This window comes from Astatotilapia calliptera, chromosome 5 (assembly GCF_900246225.1).
Source record: "Astatotilapia calliptera chromosome 5, fAstCal1.2, whole genome shotgun sequence".
Classification (NCBI taxonomy): domain Eukaryota; kingdom Metazoa; phylum Chordata; class Actinopteri; order Cichliformes; family Cichlidae; genus Astatotilapia; species Astatotilapia calliptera.
In genome coordinates this window covers 9,714,649-9,736,507 of record NC_039306.1, presented here as the reverse complement: position 1 = coordinate 9,736,507, position 21,859 = coordinate 9,714,649, and the positions used below count along the sequence as shown (strand labels likewise).

General features: G+C 39.9%; 1 protein-coding gene across 3 annotated transcripts in view; it reads right to left on the bottom strand.

The window, feature by feature from the left end:
- Nucleotides 1-292: 292 nt before the first annotated feature.
- The window catches only part of ephb2b (eph receptor B2b), a 121,522-nt gene continuing 99,955 nt past the window's right edge, over nucleotides 293-21,859 (bottom strand). The window contains exons 6-16 of one of the 3 annotated variants that reach the window (XM_026167135.1): nucleotides 16,384-16,508; nucleotides 14,280-14,442; nucleotides 12,573-12,681; nucleotides 10,820-10,887; nucleotides 9,095-9,217; nucleotides 8,730-8,977; nucleotides 5,072-5,287; nucleotides 4,488-4,637; nucleotides 2,677-2,870; nucleotides 1,899-2,054; nucleotides 293-774 (exon numbers count right to left, since the gene is read on the bottom strand). In XM_026167135.1, coding sequence (XP_026022920.1) covers nucleotides 666-774; nucleotides 1,899-2,054; nucleotides 2,677-2,870; nucleotides 4,488-4,637; nucleotides 5,072-5,287; nucleotides 8,730-8,977; nucleotides 9,095-9,217; nucleotides 10,820-10,887; nucleotides 12,573-12,681; nucleotides 14,280-14,442; nucleotides 16,384-16,508 — 1,661 coding nt within the window. In that variant the 3' untranslated portion in view covers nucleotides 293-665. The remainder of the gene's footprint in view (nucleotides 775-1,898; nucleotides 2,055-2,676; nucleotides 2,871-4,487; nucleotides 4,638-5,071; nucleotides 5,288-8,729; nucleotides 8,978-9,094; nucleotides 9,218-10,819; nucleotides 10,888-12,572; nucleotides 12,682-14,279; nucleotides 14,443-16,383; nucleotides 16,509-21,859) is intronic. The other 2 variants (XM_026167138.1, XM_026167137.1) reach the window with 2 other exon arrangements.

Genomic DNA, 21,859 nt, shown 5'->3' with positions numbered 1-21,859 from the left:
AAACCACAGAGAATTTCTGTGTTTTTGAACAATGTCCAAAATTAAAAACAAAAACAAAAAAACAAAATCCAGGCCTTGTCGAGAGCAGTCTCCTCAACTCTTCCTTGTGTTCTTTTTTGTTGCCCTTTTAAAGGGTAGCTTTCCTACTCAGTTCATCTAGTGTTCAACCTTATATCATCTATAAATTTAGATAAACTCCTTTCCTTTTTCAGTTTTTCTTCTTTTTTTTTTTCTTTAAAAAATTCTTTAAAAAATTATCAGAACAAGCAAACCAAAAAATAAAATAAAATAAAATAAAACAACATCAATGAAAAAAGGTGGAAGATTGAAAAAAATGCGTTGCTGGTCACGTCTAACCTCCCATGTTTCTGGCTCTAAAGGTGGTTTGGCTGTGGGCGGTCTGATGCTTCTTCACAAGGACTTTTGTATTCCTAACTCTCCACAGCTGATCCCAAGGATGGAGGGAGAGTCAGGGTAAGGGGATAGGAGGAGCACGGAGGGAAGTGGAAAAGGGAATGGGAGATGAATGGCAGTCTGGTGGGAAGACCAGACACATTGTCACATGGGAAAAAAAAGAAAAGAAAAAAAAACATCAACTCCATCCTCTGCACCCAGAGCCCTGCATCCCAACCGCCTTATTTTTCCCTCTGCTCCACTTGGGAGGGTCAAACCTCCACCGACTGGATCTGGTTCATCTGTGCCCGCATCATCTGGACACTATTCAAGATCTTCTTTTGATGGCCTGCTAACGTCACACCAACCCTCAGGATGTCACTGGAAGTACAGACAGAAGCAGATGTTAGGCTGATGTTACCACAGGCTATAAAACAGTCTTTCACGACCTATTATTCCATCTATCTTTCAATCTTTCCATCCACCCACAATATGCATGTAAAAGACAAACGGGCATTTGCCAAAAAAGTCAGAAATTGGTAGCAACATATCGCCACATATCACAGTATAATATGACAGCATAAGACATGACACAAGCATTACAACTGAAAAAAACACATGTATGAAAAACGGTTTGACAGTAATCGAACGAAAGCATGAATGGTTTTGACAAGACACAGTTGTGTGTCCATGCACTGAGGTTAGAAATAAAACAAAAATAAAGCTTGAACGTCAGTTGTTTTTTTGTAAAGGAAGTCTTCTGGCTGTCTCTCACCACTAAATCGAATGTATACAATGCCAAAATCGCAACATGTTTTTCACTAAAGTCTACCATAGAGAACATCCGTTACAAAGATCATGAGTTCCCGCTGAAATATCCAGTCCCACATTGTCTCAAGGCTTCGGCCCCAAATATCGCTTGCTTATAATGTGTTTCTTATCCATAAAATAATTAGTTTTCTTTCTTCTACTGCTAAGTCTCAGCAGTAATCAAAGTTGTTGAATTACCCATTACCATCTGTTTTCTTCAAAAGAACTGAAGCTCAACATTTCTGTGAAACAATGTCAGGCATGTGATACTGTTATACACTGACAGCATTTTTTTTTAAATCAATTTCTCTACATGTGGCACTCTTAACAAGATTCTATTTTATATGTTTGGGGTAATTGTTCTCCTAGTATTTCATGAAACCGACCCCACATTCTGATGTTTCCTCTTAATCTTTAAAGTGAGGTCAAAGAGAGGCCTGCTGAACACATGGCAGAGAATAAAGGCTGATTTTATAGCTCTGAGCTATTGTGCCGATGGTTCAGCCTTGCAACTGCATTATTACAATCTGCTAATTGCATGCAGTGCTTGCGTCTTTTCGAACAGGCCAGAGGCAGAGTCTGGTGCTCGTTCAAGTTTTAGGTATATATGAGACTCAGCAAACCCACTTCTTGTGATCTTTTTTTCCCCCTTTTTCCTTATCGTATCCAGAATACCAGCAATCATCAGCACTTACTCCATGGTCATCTGAGACACCACATCAAATGTAGTGAAGTCCGCATTGGCAAAGCTGTCTTTATACTGGCCCATCTTGATGGCATCCAGCCACTCATCCACAGTGCTGAAGCTGGAGAAGTCTGGGATGCTGCGGTCCAGGAGAGGGAGATGAACACTGAAGGGGACACAAGCAGGGCCCGTTAAGAACAACGATAATACAAAATGGCAGCTTGAACATCAAAGCCAGTCTAGACCACCTGGGTATGATTCAAAGATGAATTATTACATTTTCAAAATTTGAGACGGAACTTCCAAAAATCCCACCAGCCTTATCCATGAACCAATATTTTCCAAAGTGATTCCTCATAAAGGGTATTTTCCAAATGAAGTGATAGGCTTCAGGGAGCCAATATATTCACTCAGTCTATGTGGAAAATTTGGCCCTTGGTCCTGCAGTTCACCACAAACTAAACTACAGACGGGGATAATGGAAATCAGTAAACCCTGGCTCTCAAAGGAAACTAACACCCAGAGCAGAAACGCTTCAAATGTTTTGAAAATTTTGAAAGTGCTTCAATCGAGGATTTGCCTGAAGCATTCGTGGGAAGGATCTGATCTATCAAACCAAGGCTTTAATTTACATAACCGCTCGGCGCCATGGGAAACAAGAGACAAAAGTTGACGGTGCTGTGGATGACACTGTAGCAAGAGGACGAATTTAGAGAGACAGAGTCTTTTTATGGAGAAAGACTCTGATGCTTATATTCTATCATTGACAAAATCTGTTTTTCACTCACCCTGAAGATAAAGGGGTCATCGCCTTCAGTGTGTTAGGATTACGGATCATCTTGTCAAGGTTGTTAACAATCTGGCTGAACTTGGGCCGGTTGTTGCGGTCCTTCTGCCAGCAGTCCAACATGAGCTGGTGAAGGGCACTGGGACAGTCCATGGGCGGGGGAAGCCGGTAGTCCTGCTCAATGGCATTGATGACCTGCAGGGGGAGACAAAGATTTCTAAGGGCCGCTATGAGGCTCTACAAGGAGGAAACTGATTTTTAGGGAGAAGAGATTTAAGAGCCAATTCTGGAAGATGTGAAGACATCTTTCCTTAATTATAAATAACAATATGATAGTTTAAAATACTGAATTACATGGGCTACATTTGAAAGTATGGATGTTTATCTGACAATATATTATGATACATTACGTTATTAGATTGTTAATTGCAGCAGTGCTTTTGAAAATAAAATCATGTAAGGTAGGAAAAGGAAAAACAAAAAAGATTTACATTTTTATTTTTTGGTAAACTTTACATGTATTTAGTGATATTTCTAAGACTTAGAGAAAAAGAAAAGTATCTTTGTTCAGAGTGCCAAAATAATGGCTCATAAAACTTTGAAAAGTTATAAGAAGCAGCTGCTTTTTATTGGGAAATTAAATCAATTTAATTTTTTAACGATGTAGTATCCCACGCCTAAAAAAAGAATTCTCAATATTTCCCTTACAAATACAGTTATTAATTATTATTATCTTAGCTTTATAGAGTAATGCTCCATCCACAGTAAAAATTCATCACAGCCACATCTAACACAACTAAATCCCGGCGCTGATGCTTTCATTTCTGATTAAATGAAAACATCCGTTAAGCAGTGAACTGCTACAGCCATTACTTTGTGCATTAGTGTGCAAAGTAATGGCTGAAATATTTAAATTACTTTTAATTACAGTTATTCCATATATATATAATATATGTGGAATATTTTTGTACAGAACTCACTATGTTAATTCCGATTTTGAAGAGGTGTGAAACTCTAGTTAGGTCAGTAGGAACATAAACCTTATTCCAACAACTTCACATTTCCCCTTACACTCTGCCAACAGTGACTTAATCTCCGGCCTTTAAAATGTATTTAATGCTTTCTCCCCATTAAGCCACCTTAAATATGTGTCTGACGTGTGCCATGGATGTTGTTGGTCGAGGGAGAACACAGAGGTGGTGCACGGCTAACAGAGTGAAACAACTCAGAGGACACTTGTGACAAGGATGCCCAATCCCCTGCTCATTATCAGGACCATTAAAGAAGCTCCATTCAGACCCAGATTAATCTCATTCATGAGACCTCCAAACGAGGACCCCGATGGAGCAGAAACACTATCTGGAGCTGCTAATAAGATAACTGTTGAGGTCCTCAGTCCCTCTTAGCACATTAGTGTTCTCACTTTCAATTTGAAACTATTTTCATTATCTCTCTCCCCATAATTTGCTCTCCCATCCACTACCCAGAGGGAGATAGAAAATGGAGGCTCCAGTCAAGAGCAGAAATTGTCCACTGAGCAGGGCTGTGCATTTCAAATGATCTGATTATGTCTCTGTGGCGAGTGCGGGGAAATTTTCATATAAAGCCCATGTGTGAAAGCTGCTGTTTAGCTAAGGGAAAGCAGATACGATGGCAAAATGCCTCTCTAAGGAATTTGAGGCTGTAATGAAACTCAGACACCCAAAATGTACCCGTAGTAAGGCCTCATTTAAAATGTTTCAAGGGGAACTTTGTCTAAAGAATTAAGAACAGCCAATTTAAAAATTATTTCAGCAAAAATTAAATACATACATCTTGATTAGTCATGTCCCAGTAAGGCCTCTCTCCGTAGGACATGACTTCCCACATGACAATCCCATAGCTCCACACATCACTAGCAGAGGTGAACTTTCTGTACTGGATAGCTTCGGGTGCAGTCCATCGGATAGGGATCTTCCCTCCCTGTGAACACAAAGGGCACAACCTCAGCAAAAGACGCAAGACCGAAACCTGACCGTCACAGTGTCCTGGCTCCGGAGAGAGACACTGTTCATGGCAACAATGCTGATGGTAATCCAAACTGGGAGATGGATATAACAAAACCCCTGGGAGGAAAGTGTGGTACATGAAATACTGGAGAGAGAGGAAGTAAAGAACAGGTGAAGGGGTGATATTTGTCTTGATAGGGAAAGCAGTCTGGGATTGCACTGTAGTATGCACGCCAGAGCTTGACTTAACCCTTAAAATAACCTATAAAACTTTCTGCCAGCAGCAGACGAATGGAAGCCACGTGGTCATTTGCAAAATCATGTAAATCATTTAGAAGACACAGTTTAATTGACTGCTTGTGTGTCTCGTGTCTCATTAGGTGAAGGGAAGACTTGATTCTTTCATACCAAAGCGCTAGTGTAAGTAGGATCCGACGTATCATCCTCGAGGAAGCGTGAAAGGCCGAAGTCTGACACCTTGCACACAAGGTTGCTGTTGACCAGGATGTTTCGGGCAGCAAGGTCACGGTGCACATAATTCATGTCGGCAAGGTATTTCATGCCCGAGGCGATGCCGCGTAGCATACCAACAAGCTGGATCACTGTGAACTGCCCATCGTTTTGCTGTAAAAGAGATGTATTGAATTACAACCACGTATTGCACGGAGGGGTTCATAAAGAGGAGAAATTCTGGTTCACAGCAGGACAATATGTACATACAGTTAGACCATCAGTGCAAATTCATCTTTAGATTTGTTAATTCTCAACCAAGTTTAAAAATTGTGTTTTCGGGATCATCAGTCATGGTTTAATATAAAAAAAAAAAACAACTTTCACTGTCTTGCCTTAAACTTTTTATTAAACTTAAAAAAAAATGTTGTGTCCAGCTTGAGACTCAAAAAGACTATACCTAAAAATACATCCAAAAGGGACATGGTGCTGTGCTCATACACTATAGGCATTATCTATTTGATGCACCAAATAAAATGTGACATTTCAAGCACCACTGGTGATGAAGAGCAGTGGTGTTGTAATGTCACATTTTTTTATGCTTAGAGCTTTTATTTTGTTGCATACAATTTAAACATTCTTTTTTCAGAGATGAAAATGTTAATAATGTCATTTTCTTTCTTTTAACTCTTCCACACACTCTGCTAAAAATGTGCTACAAATCCACACTTTAGTTTAATATAGTTAGATTATATATAGAAAAAAAAACATGTATAGATCTGCCTGAAACCCGAGCCCATAATGTCAGCGTAGAAAGTTACTATAACGTATTGGCTTTCCTTTAACAAAACACATGGAAGACAATGTTTGGGTTTGTCCAACTCTGCTCAGCACGGACGGGCAGGACTAAGCTAGGTCTGGCTGGCAGTCTACAGCTGTTCCCCGCCCTGGTTTGGTTAGGGCTTTACCCCATACGTGGGGAGCGTCTGGAGCAGTGGTGCAGCTGTGACTCCAACTGTGCACACCTGCACTCTCCCCACCACCCACCACGTTGCCTGGAAAACAAAAGATTCCACAGGATGGTGCATGGGAGCTCAGAGCCGGGTGTGAACAGACAAAAAGGCTAAGAAGTGGAATTGGAAGGGCAGGCAAACAAGGCCCAGAGCACAGCCAAATTCCTCTAGCCCATTTTTCTTTCAAACACTTTGCTGCTCATTAGCCGAGTGGATGCTTCTCCTCACGTCAAGCTGCTCCTCCTTGTCTACCACAGCAATTAAGCAGAATGCATTATTCATGAAACTTTTCTCACAAATACACAGTGCCACCTCATCTGAAAGCTATGTTTGCATATACTTTAATTGGAAAGATTCATCCAAAGTCTTTGGGGTCAGACTAACTGGAAGTAATACCCATGAATTTGTGAATGAAGGTCTAGTGTGACTAATATGAAAGCGGTGTTTCACATTAGAGACAGAATTTCATTTTTTGTACTTTCTCACCTCATATTGAGCTGCAGACACAACCCCCAGCCTTGATCGATCTATTCCTTTCTCTACCTTGCTGCAGGTTTGCTGCAGAAGGCAGCAGGGGAGACAGTCCTCCTGCAGGCAGCTCACTGCAGTGACCATTTAAACAACCGCCCACCAATCACCTCAGAGAAGACACAAACCATGTTCGGAGGCTTTGACACTGTCAGCAACTGTTGTCATAAACTGTCACCATGAGGCGTTGCAGGCGTTCCCTGTTGCTTTGAGTACAATGTGCTGTCAAATATGTTTAGCAAAGATCTAAATATACACAAACACCATGAGCCACAAGATCAAATTCCAAAAAGAGACGATCCTTTCCCTCTCAGAGGTCAGAGGCAGAATGCAAAGAAAGATTTTGAAACCAGTCTGAGCAGTATACTGACAGGAGCTTGGATGTTTGTTTCTTAAGTCATGGCCTAGGAAAGCTAAACTGGAGGATATCATTTAAAGAGATAGAGACTGTTCTCTGGTAGTTAATAATTAACCAAAAATACCATGGGAAACAAAGAAGAAAGGCAGTGGTTCTGGTGTTCACTGAGAAAATGGAAATTAAGCAATAAGGCTAGATTAATCCATATAAAATATACAAATCTACTAGTCTAAGATGCATTTTTATTTCACTCACATCCCAAGACAGATGGTAAAGGTTTGTCTGATATCTCATCTCATATCCAGTATCATTTTTAAACATCTGACATCTCATTTTAACTCTAGCAAAGTATCTTAATTATTTATGGGGGTTGTAAATGGCAGAGCATGCCTGCCTCATTCTAATATCCTTCTCTGGTTAAGATTATGAAAATTAAAAATCTTGGGAGCAATCCTTATTTCTTGTCAAGGAGTGGTTGGTGGGAGGGTCTTTGTATCCATAGTCTGATATGTATGTGCATCCATACACATTGCAGCATATTAAGTAGAAAGAGTAAACACAAGTAAAGACAAGAAAAATAGAAAAGCACACAGACAGTGCTGCAGTCTACCTTAAAATGCTTCTATATTTATTATTGGTTTCACTTTGAAGAGAAACTCGGAGTAAAAAATGTTAGTGCTGGGGTGAACACACATTCAGTGTGTGTGAGATGCATGATTGATGAGAACAATTTTAACACTGTAACTCACTGACTATACTGGAGAGATTTTATGAATAATATTTCCTTGAACTAAGACTAAACGAGTGCATAAATGACATCAAATTATTTGAGAAGTACTTGTGTAACTGTCAGTGTGCGTTTGCGTGCACGTGTCTATGTGCAAATACCATTTAGTATTCTTGGTTGTGATGCATCTAAATAACCAGCAAACTAATATGACTGAATGATTCATGTTTTCATATTAACACTGCAATCTGAAAACCATCCTACTTACAAAATGCAAAAGCTGCAATTTTACATTTTGAGAAGAACTTCACAAACTGTAATTAACAGTGCATTAATAATCAGGAGATGCTAAAAAAATTCAAACTGACAACTGTGCATTTCTTCAACAACCATTGGAGGTAAATTTACTGAAGTGAAGCTAATTAGCATTAATTCCGTGATTTGGCATAGCAACTAAAATTAAAAAAAAAAAAATGAAAACCTTGTTTTCTTGATAATAATATGCTCTTGTCATAGTAGGGGTGATTGCCTCTTGTCAGTTTTTGACAGGTAGTTAGCAGGAAACAGCAGTTGTCTAGTGTAACAGACACTGTTGTCAAAAAACTCATTCTGCTAATACCATCACATCAGTTTTTAGGCTTGTCACAAGAAAAGCCCTGAATTGAGACCTCTAAGATTCAAAGCAGTGAAGCAGTTCATCTTGTCAGTGTGTGAAGTTAATGTTACTGTTAGCAAAACAGCTGCAATAAAGAGCTTTCAGTTTCATAAGTCAGTCTGACTCACTGCCAGTTTGTCATTATTAATATACGGCTAACCATGCAACTAGCAGCAAACATAAATCAGTGCAATAATTATCTCATTTAGTACTATGTAGACCACATAAATTAAAATTTGTAGAAGAAGACTAAATCACAGGCGCAATATTGAGACAAAAAAAAATCTATCACGGATGAGACCCAGGCTAAATAATGCAAACATGTAGTCACTTACTCTGAGGAAAGTGTCCAGAGATCCATTTTCCATGAACTCAGTGATGATCATAACGGGACTGCTCTTGGTGACCACACCTTCCAGATGAATCACATTAGGATGGTCAAACTGGCCCATGATACTGGCCTCGCTTAAGAAGTCTCGCCGTTGCTTCTCTGTGTAGCCAGACTTCAGTGTTTTTATCGCCACAAACATCTCCCGTTTACCTGGAAGCTTTAGGTTGCCACTGCACACCTCCCCAAACTCCCCTGCAAAGAGGTTGCATAGAAAAAATTGTTTAATTAAAGTTTGCATCAACTGCTATTTAGAAATCAGCAAACATTGCGTCGTATTCTGGCCACGTTTCAGTCAGATTTTTCCATTACCTGCACCAATGACCTGTTCAATCTTCACACAGGATATATCAATCTCCTTCGCAAACTCCCTCACAGCCTCATTGGGATCCTCATATGTGAACGGATCAATATAAATCTTCATTCCTGGAGTCACTTGTAAAAAAGGAAAGTACAGCTATAATATTTGATTCCTGTGGTCATGCTTACACTGCTGTGGCTTGACAGCCAAATGCAGTGAGGCACATTAACAAGCAATTCACCTTGCATTCACACACTCCTGTACAATTATGGGATTTCTGGTGTGACATTCAAGCGATGAAGGTTGAAAGATGGAAGCAGTAGTGTAGTTACAAATAGAGGTTATAAGTAGTGCCTCATGGCTATCGGGCATGGCTATTCAGGCAGCAAGGACATGGTACCTCCAGTCCTATGATAAGGCAGGTTAAAATATATATGTATAATCTCCTGTGAGTCATAGTGCCATTAACACCCAGGAAAGAAACCTGGACCATATATCAGAATTGCTTAGCCCCACTCCAAGAAATAAATTGGCTATCCTAAGCCCTAGTGCCAGGTAAATTGGCTTAAGGTGGCTTTTAAGCATTCAGGGACTTAAGTGTCCCAAGTTTTAAATCCGATTATTAAGCTCATACCTACACATCAAGCCAGAGGCTATTTGAATGGATACTGAACTAATGGTCCACTGCAGAGCTAGCCGAGCTAGCAGACTGCCTCAAAACCTGGCACACAACGCTGAAGAAACACGGTGCAGAGACGAACAGATGGAGACGATCTTACCAGGAAACCCCCCACCCCATTTACTAAACCCTAAAATCTCTTCCCAAGCTGTAGCACTGTTTAACAGACCACCTTCATGCGATGGCAAAGACCACCAAGAGCAAGGGCAGAAGTCTGAACTGTGACTGGTGTGAGGACAGAATGCACAAAGGCACACTGGCTTCTGATGTTAATAGCTGTGAAATACCCACGCCTTTCACTAGCACAGTGAAACTGAACTAAACTAGAATTCTTCACACAGAGGATTTTACACAAAAAAGATGAAGCAGAGTGGTAATTACAAAATAAAATAAACAAATTTAGATTAGGTCATAAACTTGAGCTCAAAACAGATCTCTGTTTCTCCAATCATGCAGGACAGAGACAGATTAGCTTTAAGATCTTAGATGAAGCAGTGGTGAAATTACTCAGTCCTTTTTCACAGATTTATCTCTGCATTATTGTCCCTATGATATTGCACTGCCTGAAAACGAAGAAAATCATTGAGTAATTTCATTCATTCAGAGTCTTTTGAATTTTTTAACAATGACAAATGACTCACGTGCATTAGCATGCTAATGGCCTTAACGTGAGTAAAGACTGACCTATTTCTGGCACAATGGATTTAGTTAACTATGAAATGTGTTTCACAGTACACACAGACACGCACACACAGACACGCACGCACGCACACACTTGGAACACTGGTTTTGATGTGGTTAAATCCAAGCTCTGAGTGAGCAGATCCAAATAACAAAGTGGGGGACGAGCAAATAATGGGGTGCTGTGCAGGGCTGTAGCCAAGGACACCAGCATGCAAGGTGGTAGCCATGGAGACAGGTGTGTGTGGCAGCATGAGGTCTGAGTGATAGCCATGGAGATGACTATGTGACGTGGTAGTCATGGAGACAGGTGTGTCTGGTGCAGGAGGAGGAAACAATGGTGACCGCAAGCAGAGAGGAGTGGTGGTTTACTCACTGTGGCCACTGGTGTAGTGCTGCAGCTTGTCTGTGTATTCTGAATCTGCCCTGTCAAAGCCACGCCTCCTGGGGGAAAGACAAAGAACTCTAGCACTGGTTCAAGGAAAAGGAGCAGGGAGGAGGAGAGAAACAAATCAAACACCCCCAGGTCTACCTAAACTGAGGAGATTGCTGCAAGCCAGGACTTGGTGAGCAGAGAAGCCTTTTGCTGTACAGAGAAAAGTATCCAGCTATGCAGTCGTACTAATTCGATTTTCTTTCCAGTACACAACAGTTGGGCAACTGCATGAATCTGCATGTCTCTCCCTCCTTCCCCAAGTTCATATAATGATAACATGGGTGGGGGTTATTGGTAAACACATAAATCTCAATTTTCAATTAGATAAGCTTGTATAGTAATCGGTAACATCACAGAGACTCTTCAAACAGAACATGACAGAGGTCTTCTTCACAGATAAATAAATACAAAAATATCAGGTATTGCCAATTCCTACAGATCTTCCAATAAATACTTGAGGCTTTCGCCAAAAACAAGTTAATCCCTCATTGACTGCTAAAATCCCCAAATTCAGCTACAGAAAACGAAGAAATTTGTGCTCAAGTTTTTTGTTACTAAGACTCGAGTATCTGTTACTCAGCACTGTAGGTATGCACTTCATCGTTTCTGCTTATGAATCCAACTTGTAACTAAGCGCACCACCATAACCAGATATCTCAGAGCGCCACCCTAAGTTCTGGCTCAAAACAAAACAAACAAAACCCTAACAAGATTATACTTCGGTTAGATGAAAAAGCAATTTTTTAAATTCTGTTTCTGTATCATAGTTTTAGCCACTGAGCTAGTTTTTAGTATTACAGACTTAACTTAATATATGGCAACTCAGATCAGATTCTTTTTACCTTTTTTTTGCACTGTATGATCTACAGCATAGGTGTCAAACTCTGGCCCGCGGGCCAAATTTGGCCCACAGCCTAATTACATGTGGCCCGCGAAGCCATACCAAATTACTATTAGAGCTGGCCTACTGGTATTATACAGCTAATATATATATTGTTTAGTATTAAGCTTTGCTTGTTCCATATTCAGTTTTTCAGCAAAACGTGTTTTAGTCCATAAGAAAAGATTCATTCCTATATGTGGAGGAATAAATATATTTCAATAAATATTAACATTAGCCCGCAACTTTGTTCCAGTTTTGAATTTTGGCCCACTGTGTATTTGAGTTTGACACCCCTGATCTACAGTATGTCATCACGATCTATGACAGTGACATGTCTAAGCAAAATAGCCTGCCTACATAGTAAAAAAAGAAAAAAAAAAAGGGTTAGATCTCCTATAGAACACTGAAAAATTAATCTTGTCCATTCTTCTGTGAATTAAAATGCTGTACAGGTGGATGGCTACACTTTTAATTTAAGCGGCCATAATGAGAACTGAATTCTTAATCTTGCATTATAAACCTCTGGCACCGTCTGAGTGTGAGCATCCAAAGAGCTCTAATTTCAGAGATCCAGACTTTTATTATTAAAGCACATTTTATTATTTTTGCTGCTGCGAGACTGAAACTTATTAAGAATTAATATATGTTAATCAAATTGTTTTCATCGCTGCAAAATCACATTTATGAAGCCATGACCCCGAATAAGCTTACTAATAAAAACTCAACAAATAAAAAGTGCTCATGTTGCAGGCCTGTTCAGACATTATATCAGCGAGCAGTTTAATAAACTCTGTGTCAGAACTGACTCACCGATTACAGACGATGATGATGACAACCACCGCGATGAGGAACACCAACCCAGCAGCTGCTGAGCCAATGATGAGAGGCAGCTTCTCCTGAATGCTGGTGTTGTATTCCGCTGTAGAAAGAAAAAAGATATATAGATAAACACAGATAAACATGTGTCATGTAAAAATACACACACCCACGCACGCAGAGTCACAAGCTGAAACATATGGGCAAGCGTCTGAGCCACTGCATATGGAGGGAGCAATGGGTGACAGACAAACATACGGCTCGGTGAACCGATGAGCATTTTGGCATCTTGACTGGTTGCATGCACCATTTTCCAAAGCACAGTGAATGTGTTCAGATGCCACAGATATGGACAAATCATCTGGCAGAAAGTGTGTGAAGTGAGAGAGAGCATGTTTGGGTGAGACCCAGACTGATCAGGCAGCCAAAAATGGGAAACCAGCTACTGAATGTGCACACAGCCACGGCGCCAGATTCTTTTCTTGAGTACCACGAATGATAAACAACTTTGCAATCTTCCAGACAAATGGGTGTGTGAGTTTCCCACTGCTTTTTAGTAATAGTTAATAGTTCATAATACGATGTAATGTAGGTGGTAGTAGAAAAAAACCACATTTATTAATGAACAATATTCACCACCAAGATGTTATTTACAACTACGTCATGTTTGTATTATTTATTTTTATTATTTACAAAGTTGTGTGGGGCTAGAAGTGTTGCCTAAATCATTAATAACATATAATAAACTCTTTGGAGTCTTCAATCATTCATCAAGAATAAAGTTAGTGCAAGTGATTGATAGTGTGCTGATGTAGGTTGCTGGAACTCTGCTGAGAATTCGCTGATGTAATAATTTCTCTGTACAATTGTATTTGTTTTTTAAACTTTGATGTGAATACAGTTTAATAATTAATTAAAGCATCTGTGCTTTTCTTTTGAAACCCCAGTTTCAAAAATATAGTTACAAGCACAGTAGTTTCTGTTTTTTCTGTTTAACTTTTCATTTGCTAGTCATCTTTCCTTTCGTCTTCTTTCAAACACACACACACACACACACACACACACACACACACACACACACACACACACACACACACACACACGTTAGAGTCTATGTTTACACAATATTTACAGGTACGAGACAGTTTGATACCTGTAGCATTAGCACGGCATCAAGGATATTTGTATTAAAGGCTGAAGACGGCACCGCAGGCACAGGAAATATGATGTTCAGAGGGGGAAAACCCAGGCTTGGTTCTAAAATTAAACAATTCTACTGATGTCTTCTAAATGTTCTTCGTCTTTAGTTATATTGCAGTACAAAGATAAGGTATCGCAGTACCTTGTGTTTGACTTGAAAGCTTAAAAACAAAAAAGCTACATTTTTTCTTTTCATAAAGAAATCTGTTTAACAACACAAAGGAAAGAAATCTGCAGCGCTGAAAAGGAGGATAGTAATTATTATACGAATAAAATATTTAAGATTGCTCTTGCTGAAAAAAGGACAATGGAAATAAGAATATGACTTCAAGGCCTGTCTTATATGGTTTCGGGTATTGGGATTGTTTACACCACAACATGCTTCCTTCGCATTCCAGCAGCTGTCTGAATTCATACTATACAACATGGTGTGTCGGCAGGCCACGCATGAAAGGTGATAACAGCCCTGCGTGCTCTGGTGAACATTGGCTGAATTCTCACCCTCAGTCATGGTCTGGAAGTACAGTTTGCCACTGTAACGTCCAAACCCAGCTACGGTGCGGGCCCGGACCTGGAACACGTAGATGCTTCCTGGCTTGAGGCTGCGGATGACTGCAGTGTTGGTCTGGCTTCTGATAGTGGTAGAGTTATATTCTGATTGGTCCTGCAAGAAAAAAGCATGTTAAAGAAAACAAAATGTTAAATTTGGGAACATTAGTAATAACAGTCTTATAAGAATTATGAACTACTTCTTAAAGTAGAACCCAGAAGAGACAAATAATTCAATAGTATCGACAAGCGCAGCATCTAGCACTTATAAGGAATTTAATATATATATAGATATGTATATTTTTCTTATCTTCATTCATCACGCTGTGTTGTTTTAAACTGTGTGTATATTAATCACATTGTACCTGCTATGTTTGGAGCTGGAACAGTGCAGAGGAAAAAAACACACTGATAAATTTCCTGACTTCTCTACATTTCTTTTAAATTCAAGGTAACCTCAAGAGAACTAATATCAATCATTTGCTACCACAAAAATAATGCAGTGCTTAATGAAGAAGCATGACTGAAAGTGCTCCAACAGCCGCAGTTAAGAAGGTAGAGTTGGTGGCAGTTCTAGGTCAGTCGGCTTCTTTGAGCCATACGTTGTGATGATCAGAGTTGTATTTCACCACCACGCTCTTCCTCTCCCGAAAGCTGACAGGTTTGAGAGCAGAGACTCTTTTAACTGCTCCCTTCAATGCAGTGCTCAGCGCACACTTCTGAGTCACAGCAGGGGTCAAGATGATTGTTTTGACAGCTCTCTCCAGCAGTGTCAGAAAAAGGAATTATACTCAAAAGTGGAATGGCTCAGCATGTAGACAAAAGCTTGACAAATGCTGCTTATGTGTGTGCAAATACGTGTGTGTGCTATGTCTGTGAATGGCTATATGTATTTAAGTGAACGTTCTGCTCAAATCAATGCACGTTTCTCACTTCAAGCGTTGTTGTGAGAAAGTATGCCTATTTGGTGGAGCCTGCCCCTTAAAAACTATTTTTACAGCAGTCAGTGTACCATTGTTTTAACCACAAGTCTGCATCAGTCCCCAGTGGCTGTTACTGCAGGCCTGAGCATGGCTTCCTTTCCCAGTGACGTCTGCTCATTCTCTATAAATGAAAGAGGGTTTGACAAGCTCTTTCTACAAGCTTTATATGATCTACTGTGGGCAGACATTCTGAATTTAAATTAACAAACAAACAAAAAAAAGCTTAACAAATGACACTAACTGGCCACTCCATTAGATATACCTTACTAGTACCTAGTTGGACTCATGCTGTGCCATTTACACTACGCTCAGTTAGTTCTAAAGTGTGCAACAGAAATGTGCCCATATTATTACACCTCCACCAGCAGCCTAAACCTTTGATGTCAGGCAGGATGGGCCCATGCTTTCATGTTATTTATGCCAAATTCTGGCAGAAATTCAGACTGATCAAACCAGGCAACATTTCTCAGATCTTTTATTGTCCTGTTTTGGTGAGTTTGTGCAAATTGTAGCCTCAGTTTTCTGTTCTTAGCTGACAGGAGTGCCACCCTGTGTGGTCTTCCTCTGCTATAGCCCATGGTTCAAGGTTCAACATTTGCGTTCAGAGATGCTCTTCTGCATACCTTGGCTGTAATGAGATGATACTGCCTTCCCAATAGCTTAAAGAGGTTTGGATATTCTCTTCGGTCATCAGTATAACCCAGAGAACTGCAGCGAGCTGGATACTTTCTTTTTCTGACCATTCTCTGTAAACCCTAGAGATGGTTATGTGGGAAAGTTCCAGTACATCAGCAGTTTCTGAAAAATTCAGACCAGCCCGTCTGGCATCAACAACCACACCACATCCAGAGCCACTTAAATTCACTTTCTTCCCTATTCTGATGTTTGGTTTAAACTTCCGCCTAAATGTTCTGTGTTGCTGCCATGTGTTTGGCTGATTAGAATTTTTTATATCAAACCAAGCATCCTGTGACTGTATTTATTTATTCTAAAATGGGAAAAAAAGAAATTGAATTCATTTTTATGAGTACGAGTAAAGAGTGTGTGTTCAAATGAATGTGCATGAGCTGTACCTTCTCATAATACCGCAGTTCATAGTCTAGGATGACTCCATTAGGCTGGTCGGGCTGGGACCAGGAGAGGGTGATGCTGTCAACAGTACGGCTCACCTGGTGCATTATAGATACAGTCGATGGAGCTGTAAAGAGATAACAACAACAGCATATTAAGTAAAAAGCAAATCAATCACCACCAACTTCACAGTCATGCTCAGGAGAGTTTTACAGGATCTTTAAAGTCACAGCCAAACACTGGGTTCTGCAAAGGTGTAAGGCTATAAAATCTAATGTAATAAAGTGGAGTCTCCTGTTGGAGAGTTTCATGGCTAGGAAGCATTTCAAGTTGGCAAGTGACAACACTAGCTAAATCACATAAACAGCGTCACGGGACTTCCCAGTATCAACCGTGACTTTCATGGGATTAATTCCCGCTTGTTTTACTGTTGATAACAGACTACCTTCTACAAATAAATCATTTTAAAATCACCAGACCATCATATATTACATGAAGAAAGCACATTTTGAAGCCAAATAAACTAAACAAATTGAGCAAATAACACGAGCCACAAAGAGTCTACACAAAATTCTTACCAAGCTGTTTTTGTCCTCCCGCATTCCTGTTTTATTAAGAATTTTTTTTAAAAATGGTGTTTTCTCTGCCAACATTTTTTGCAATTCCACCATTTATAAAAAATAAATAAGGCTGACTGTTGACTGTGATGGACTGGCTTAGTAATAAGATTAAGTCAAGCTGATTTTAAAGAATGCTGCACAATTGTTTGGCTGGAACGTTAAGTATCCATTTTCTAGTTAAATATTCAAAACTTTTGATCTGTTTGCCTAACAACAACAAGTAAATGGCCTAAAAGGTAAATCCCTCTGGTAATAGTATATAGTTAGGAGTTTTAATATTTGATCACACATTTGTCAGGTCTATCTTGAATAGTATTCTCTGTGTCATAAAGACATTCTTTAAAAAACAAAGCTTGTTTTTTGAATTTTTTTGAAACATTTGTTTTGTTTTTGTGAGTTTAAAACTTATTGGGCATAGAGAGAAAATATTTTTCAAGGTTGTGACATTAGTGAAGTTCTTTTTTCTTTTATGTAGCAAAACAAGTGAAATTATTTTTTACCCCATTGCCTGATTTTAATCATACATGTGTTTTCGAGCAAACTGAGTCACAAAGTAATTTAAACGTCTTACATCATGGGTGGTCTACTCTGGTCTTACACAGCTCAGTGACCTAAAATTCTGTCAGGTCGGGGGGGGGGCGTGAACACCTCTAGTCATCTAACATCCATTATGATTAGTTCAGGGTGCTGCAGGTCAGTGTTAAGCTAAGAGAAGCTAAAGGGAATGTATGGGAAGTCTGGCAAGGCCTCGAGGCCTTAATGTCTGCTCCTCTGAGTGTGTGTGAAAGGGTAGGGTGGGTTAGGGTGTCAGAGAAGGAGGGGTGCTGGGCAAGATTTATGGACACCAAGCCCCATGCTCATCCCCTACAGACCCGTGCTGCTCACACACACAGCCCTCAACCAGCAACAAAGTGGCTCCCCAGAGTCCCAGCAATAAAGTCAAAAGTCTCTCCACCGGCACGCGTTCTCTATGGAAAATCCACTGACTGGAAAACTACAACTGCCACGCCTCTATAATCTAAGACTCTAAGGCTGTGTGTGTGTGTGTGTGTGTGTGTGTGTGTGTGTGTGGCTTTTTCATATTCAATAAAACTTTCATTCTTGTTGTGAAACACTTACAAGTGAGTAACAGGAAGGCACATCTTTCTAACTACTGTCCTAAGGCAGGGGATAAAATATCATATATAAGTAAACATATTGACTGAATGAGCCAATGACTAAAAAGTCCCATTTTTAATCTTACTCATTATAATTAACCAATCAGCCAAGCTGTTAATGCCCTCTGACCAAAACAGAAGCATCCTTCTGATGCAACAAATTATGATGTCTCATATAAACAGTGATATTAAAGGCAATGAGTATGTTCTCATGTATTACTGCCAGAAGATAATAAATTGAGGTTCTGTATTTCATCTCAGCAAAGCACTTAAACCATGACGGCCTGTGACTCTGCAAGTACATCATGCCCCTATCCTTGAGCCAGAGGTACAGTAATGTATACAGTATCCAGCCAGGACACCAGTCATAGGAATCTCTTCCATCTCCAAGTTCTTTTGCTAGTTTGGTTGCAGTCACAAGACGACGGCCTAATAAGGCAAACTGTGACTCTAAGGAGGACTCACGAGTATCACATTACGGATGTACATAGCATATATTCAAGACTGCCACATGGCCTTTCCTGCATAACATTTCTATTAAACACACAGTGCAGCCTTGCTTAGTAACCTGATACAGGGCCACAGAAACAAAGGCAGCTCATGTATTCATGTTCAGAGGATGGACACATGCCAACATCGAAAGCTGTTGGAGGGGAACACTGTGGTTTTCTTCTGTTAAAGGACAACTTCCAGACAGAGTGGCAGTCGCCATGTCTGGGCTCAAGAAACCGATAAGGGGCGGTGCAACTAAAAACAAACAGATTAAGATTAAATGATGACATGACTGAGGTGAATACTAAGTAAGAATACCAAGTGTTGAAACATCACGCTTGCAGGGAAAATAAGAATGCATTTATGAATATAAATCCAGCTGTGCTGAACTTTTCAAGTCAGTTCAGTACACACATTTCAAGCTAAGCTGACGTTCCACCAATTGACTGCAGAATGTAGAAGTATGCCAAGTCAGCCTTTCATTGCATTAAGAGCTACAGCACTGATTCACATATGAAAACCATTTTCAGACATCCCATTGATGTACTCCAAATCTACAAGTCTCCATTATATTCCAAATCTTAAAGTGTACCGAGAATTCTTTTCCACAAGTCCATCTATAATTTGAAGGGTTGAATAAATACTTGGTTTCCATTGTGTCAACATTAGTCACTGAGTTATGCCACTAAATACATATTGTAGCTGTTTCAAACAATTTTCTTTGTTGTTACAGTAATTATTTTTAAATCATGTGGATCCTGCTCCATTAAAGATAATTAGGAATTAAAAACAAAGATGTGAAAATCTTCCCTACCATTTAAACGAAGTAAGCCAATTTTCTGTCAAGTAAGATCAATGTCTTCATAGTGAGTGAGCTGCGCTTGCAATGGATGCTTTCGTTTTCTCAATGAATCCTCTGTTCATGTTCTTAAAACTAATGAAGCAGCTATAATGGCAAAGACAGAGATTGCACATTCATATAATTTGATTAGATTGCTGAACCTAAAAGATAAATGCTGGGACCTAACTGGAGTATTTTATTATTTTCCCATACGTTACAGAATAGTGAGGGCACCAGGACAAGGACTGTTAGTGATAATCACAGCCGATACAATATCTTTGTCACAAGCATGCTTCTTCTGTTTCTGTGCCCTCGTATGATTATTATTTATTTTGTGTGACTGCATTTAACTTCCTGAACTCCAGTATAACTAAACTTATAAATAGCTCAGAGATAATCAGACTAATAATCAAATCAAATAATGAATACGCTGGGGCCTGGGGAGGAGTGCAATCGCATTGCTTAATTGTGAGAAGATGGGAGGCCCCAGCTGTTATAGGAGAATTAGGTTTCAGACCCCACATTATTAACCCAGCCTGGGATCTGATATGGAAGACAGTGCTTTTGGAGTCTATTCTAGCATGACACTCTGGCCTTTGCTCACAAGCAGAGAATACAAAGGCTCTGTTTTGCTTAACATCACTAATAGATCTTTCGCTGTTATGTTAGAACATAACAGCGACTTCCCTAATCAATTATAGACAGGGTTTAGGGGGATATTTTCACTCATTTAAATCCAAGGCAATTTAATGGGGCATGCTTCTGCTAACACACATAGATAAGTGTGGCTTTCCCATGGAACCGGTGTGAGATTAGGACCTAGTACTGCTTTGGTGAAAAAGAGAGTACATGCCCACTGGAGAGCTCCCTCAGTAGCTACATACCTTCAAGGGCTTTTTTTCCTTCTCGCAGTAGGAATGCTAACCTGACTTAATAGCACAGCATAGAACAGCTGGAAAACCAACAAGATAGATGTTGCGATTTGAGCTGTGCTCTACACATGTCATGTGTTTCATGATGAAAATGGAAAGGCAGGGGTTCAACTAGAAAAGTTGATAAGCCCAGCTACTATGACCAGCCCAAGAAACTACTCACCCATTATAAGGCCATTATGTTACCTGAGGCAAGAGGAAAAAGCAACTGTGTAGATGCAGCTTAGTTTTTTTCTTTTACTTTTTTGTAATCTTGTTTCAGCATCTTAACTTTCTGTCTATATCCCTTTGCTGTGTGTGAAGGCCCAAGTTAGCAAGTGTTAGGGGAAAGGGTATAAGCTTAATAAAGTCTGAACTTCACTGTCAGGCCATCTCTTTATGTTCTGCTCTATTTTAAAAAGCAGTCTCCTTCTTACACAGCTGATAATTACATGAAATTTATTAAAGTGCCCATTATCTGTGCTGGAAAAACATTCTTACATTACTTGCGCTGGAGAGCAGCTAACCTGAATTAGAACTAAAGAAATACAGAAAAGGGGCTTTTAAGATATTTGATGGTCGATTTCAGCGCAGACAGGGGCCTCCTTCAGGGTTATAAGAACTGAAAAAGCTCCTTTAGACTGAGTTACATAGCGTTATGTTTGGCTGAGCAGTGGTGGGAAAAAAAATCACAGTAATCAAAATAATGATTTTACTTCCTGCAGCTAACAGATGACACCACCTGATGGTTTAATACTTTTCACTCTGTTCTATATCAGTCAACGCAGCACAGCCAAAAGGTGAAAAACATTCGCTGGCACATGAATCATGTTTCTGAGAAAGTATATGTTTGAGGCTTTTTATCTGCATCTTTCTTGCATCACTCTGTGTCTGCAACCATGTGGCTCTGATTTGATTAGATGTTCTGCTGCAGAGAACCATGCTATGATTTGGGGAAGATGGGGGAGGTAGCAAGAACAGGTCAGGGCTTGTAAATCCCTTTTTCCTTTCATTGTAAAAAATCAGTTTCCCTGCAGAGCAATCTCTCCCAAAGGGCTCAAAGCAGCTGGTCTTCTACCAGGCTCTCTCCTAAACAGGCTGCCACTGCTCCAGTCTCTCGACTGCCGTCCATTTATTAGCAGCACGTTGAGATGTCTTAAAGAGAGAAGCCCATATTTGCATGTACTTTTAGCATGCTGGCAGCCTGCCCTGTTTCCCCAGCTGAAAAGGATTGCGGCTTCTATATCTATAAAGATTTTCCAGCGCAGTTAAGCTACAAAAGTGAGATTTCAGTTCATCAAGCTTTAAACCATCTGCACTGGAAAAGATTTGCGGACTTTAACGCACTCACACATCTATAAGCTAATTCTAAAATAGGCGATTCAGAGGTTTGACCAGTTTTCAGATGCTTGCAGAGGTTAGCGTTTAATTCTAATCCAATATATAAAATCTGCAGG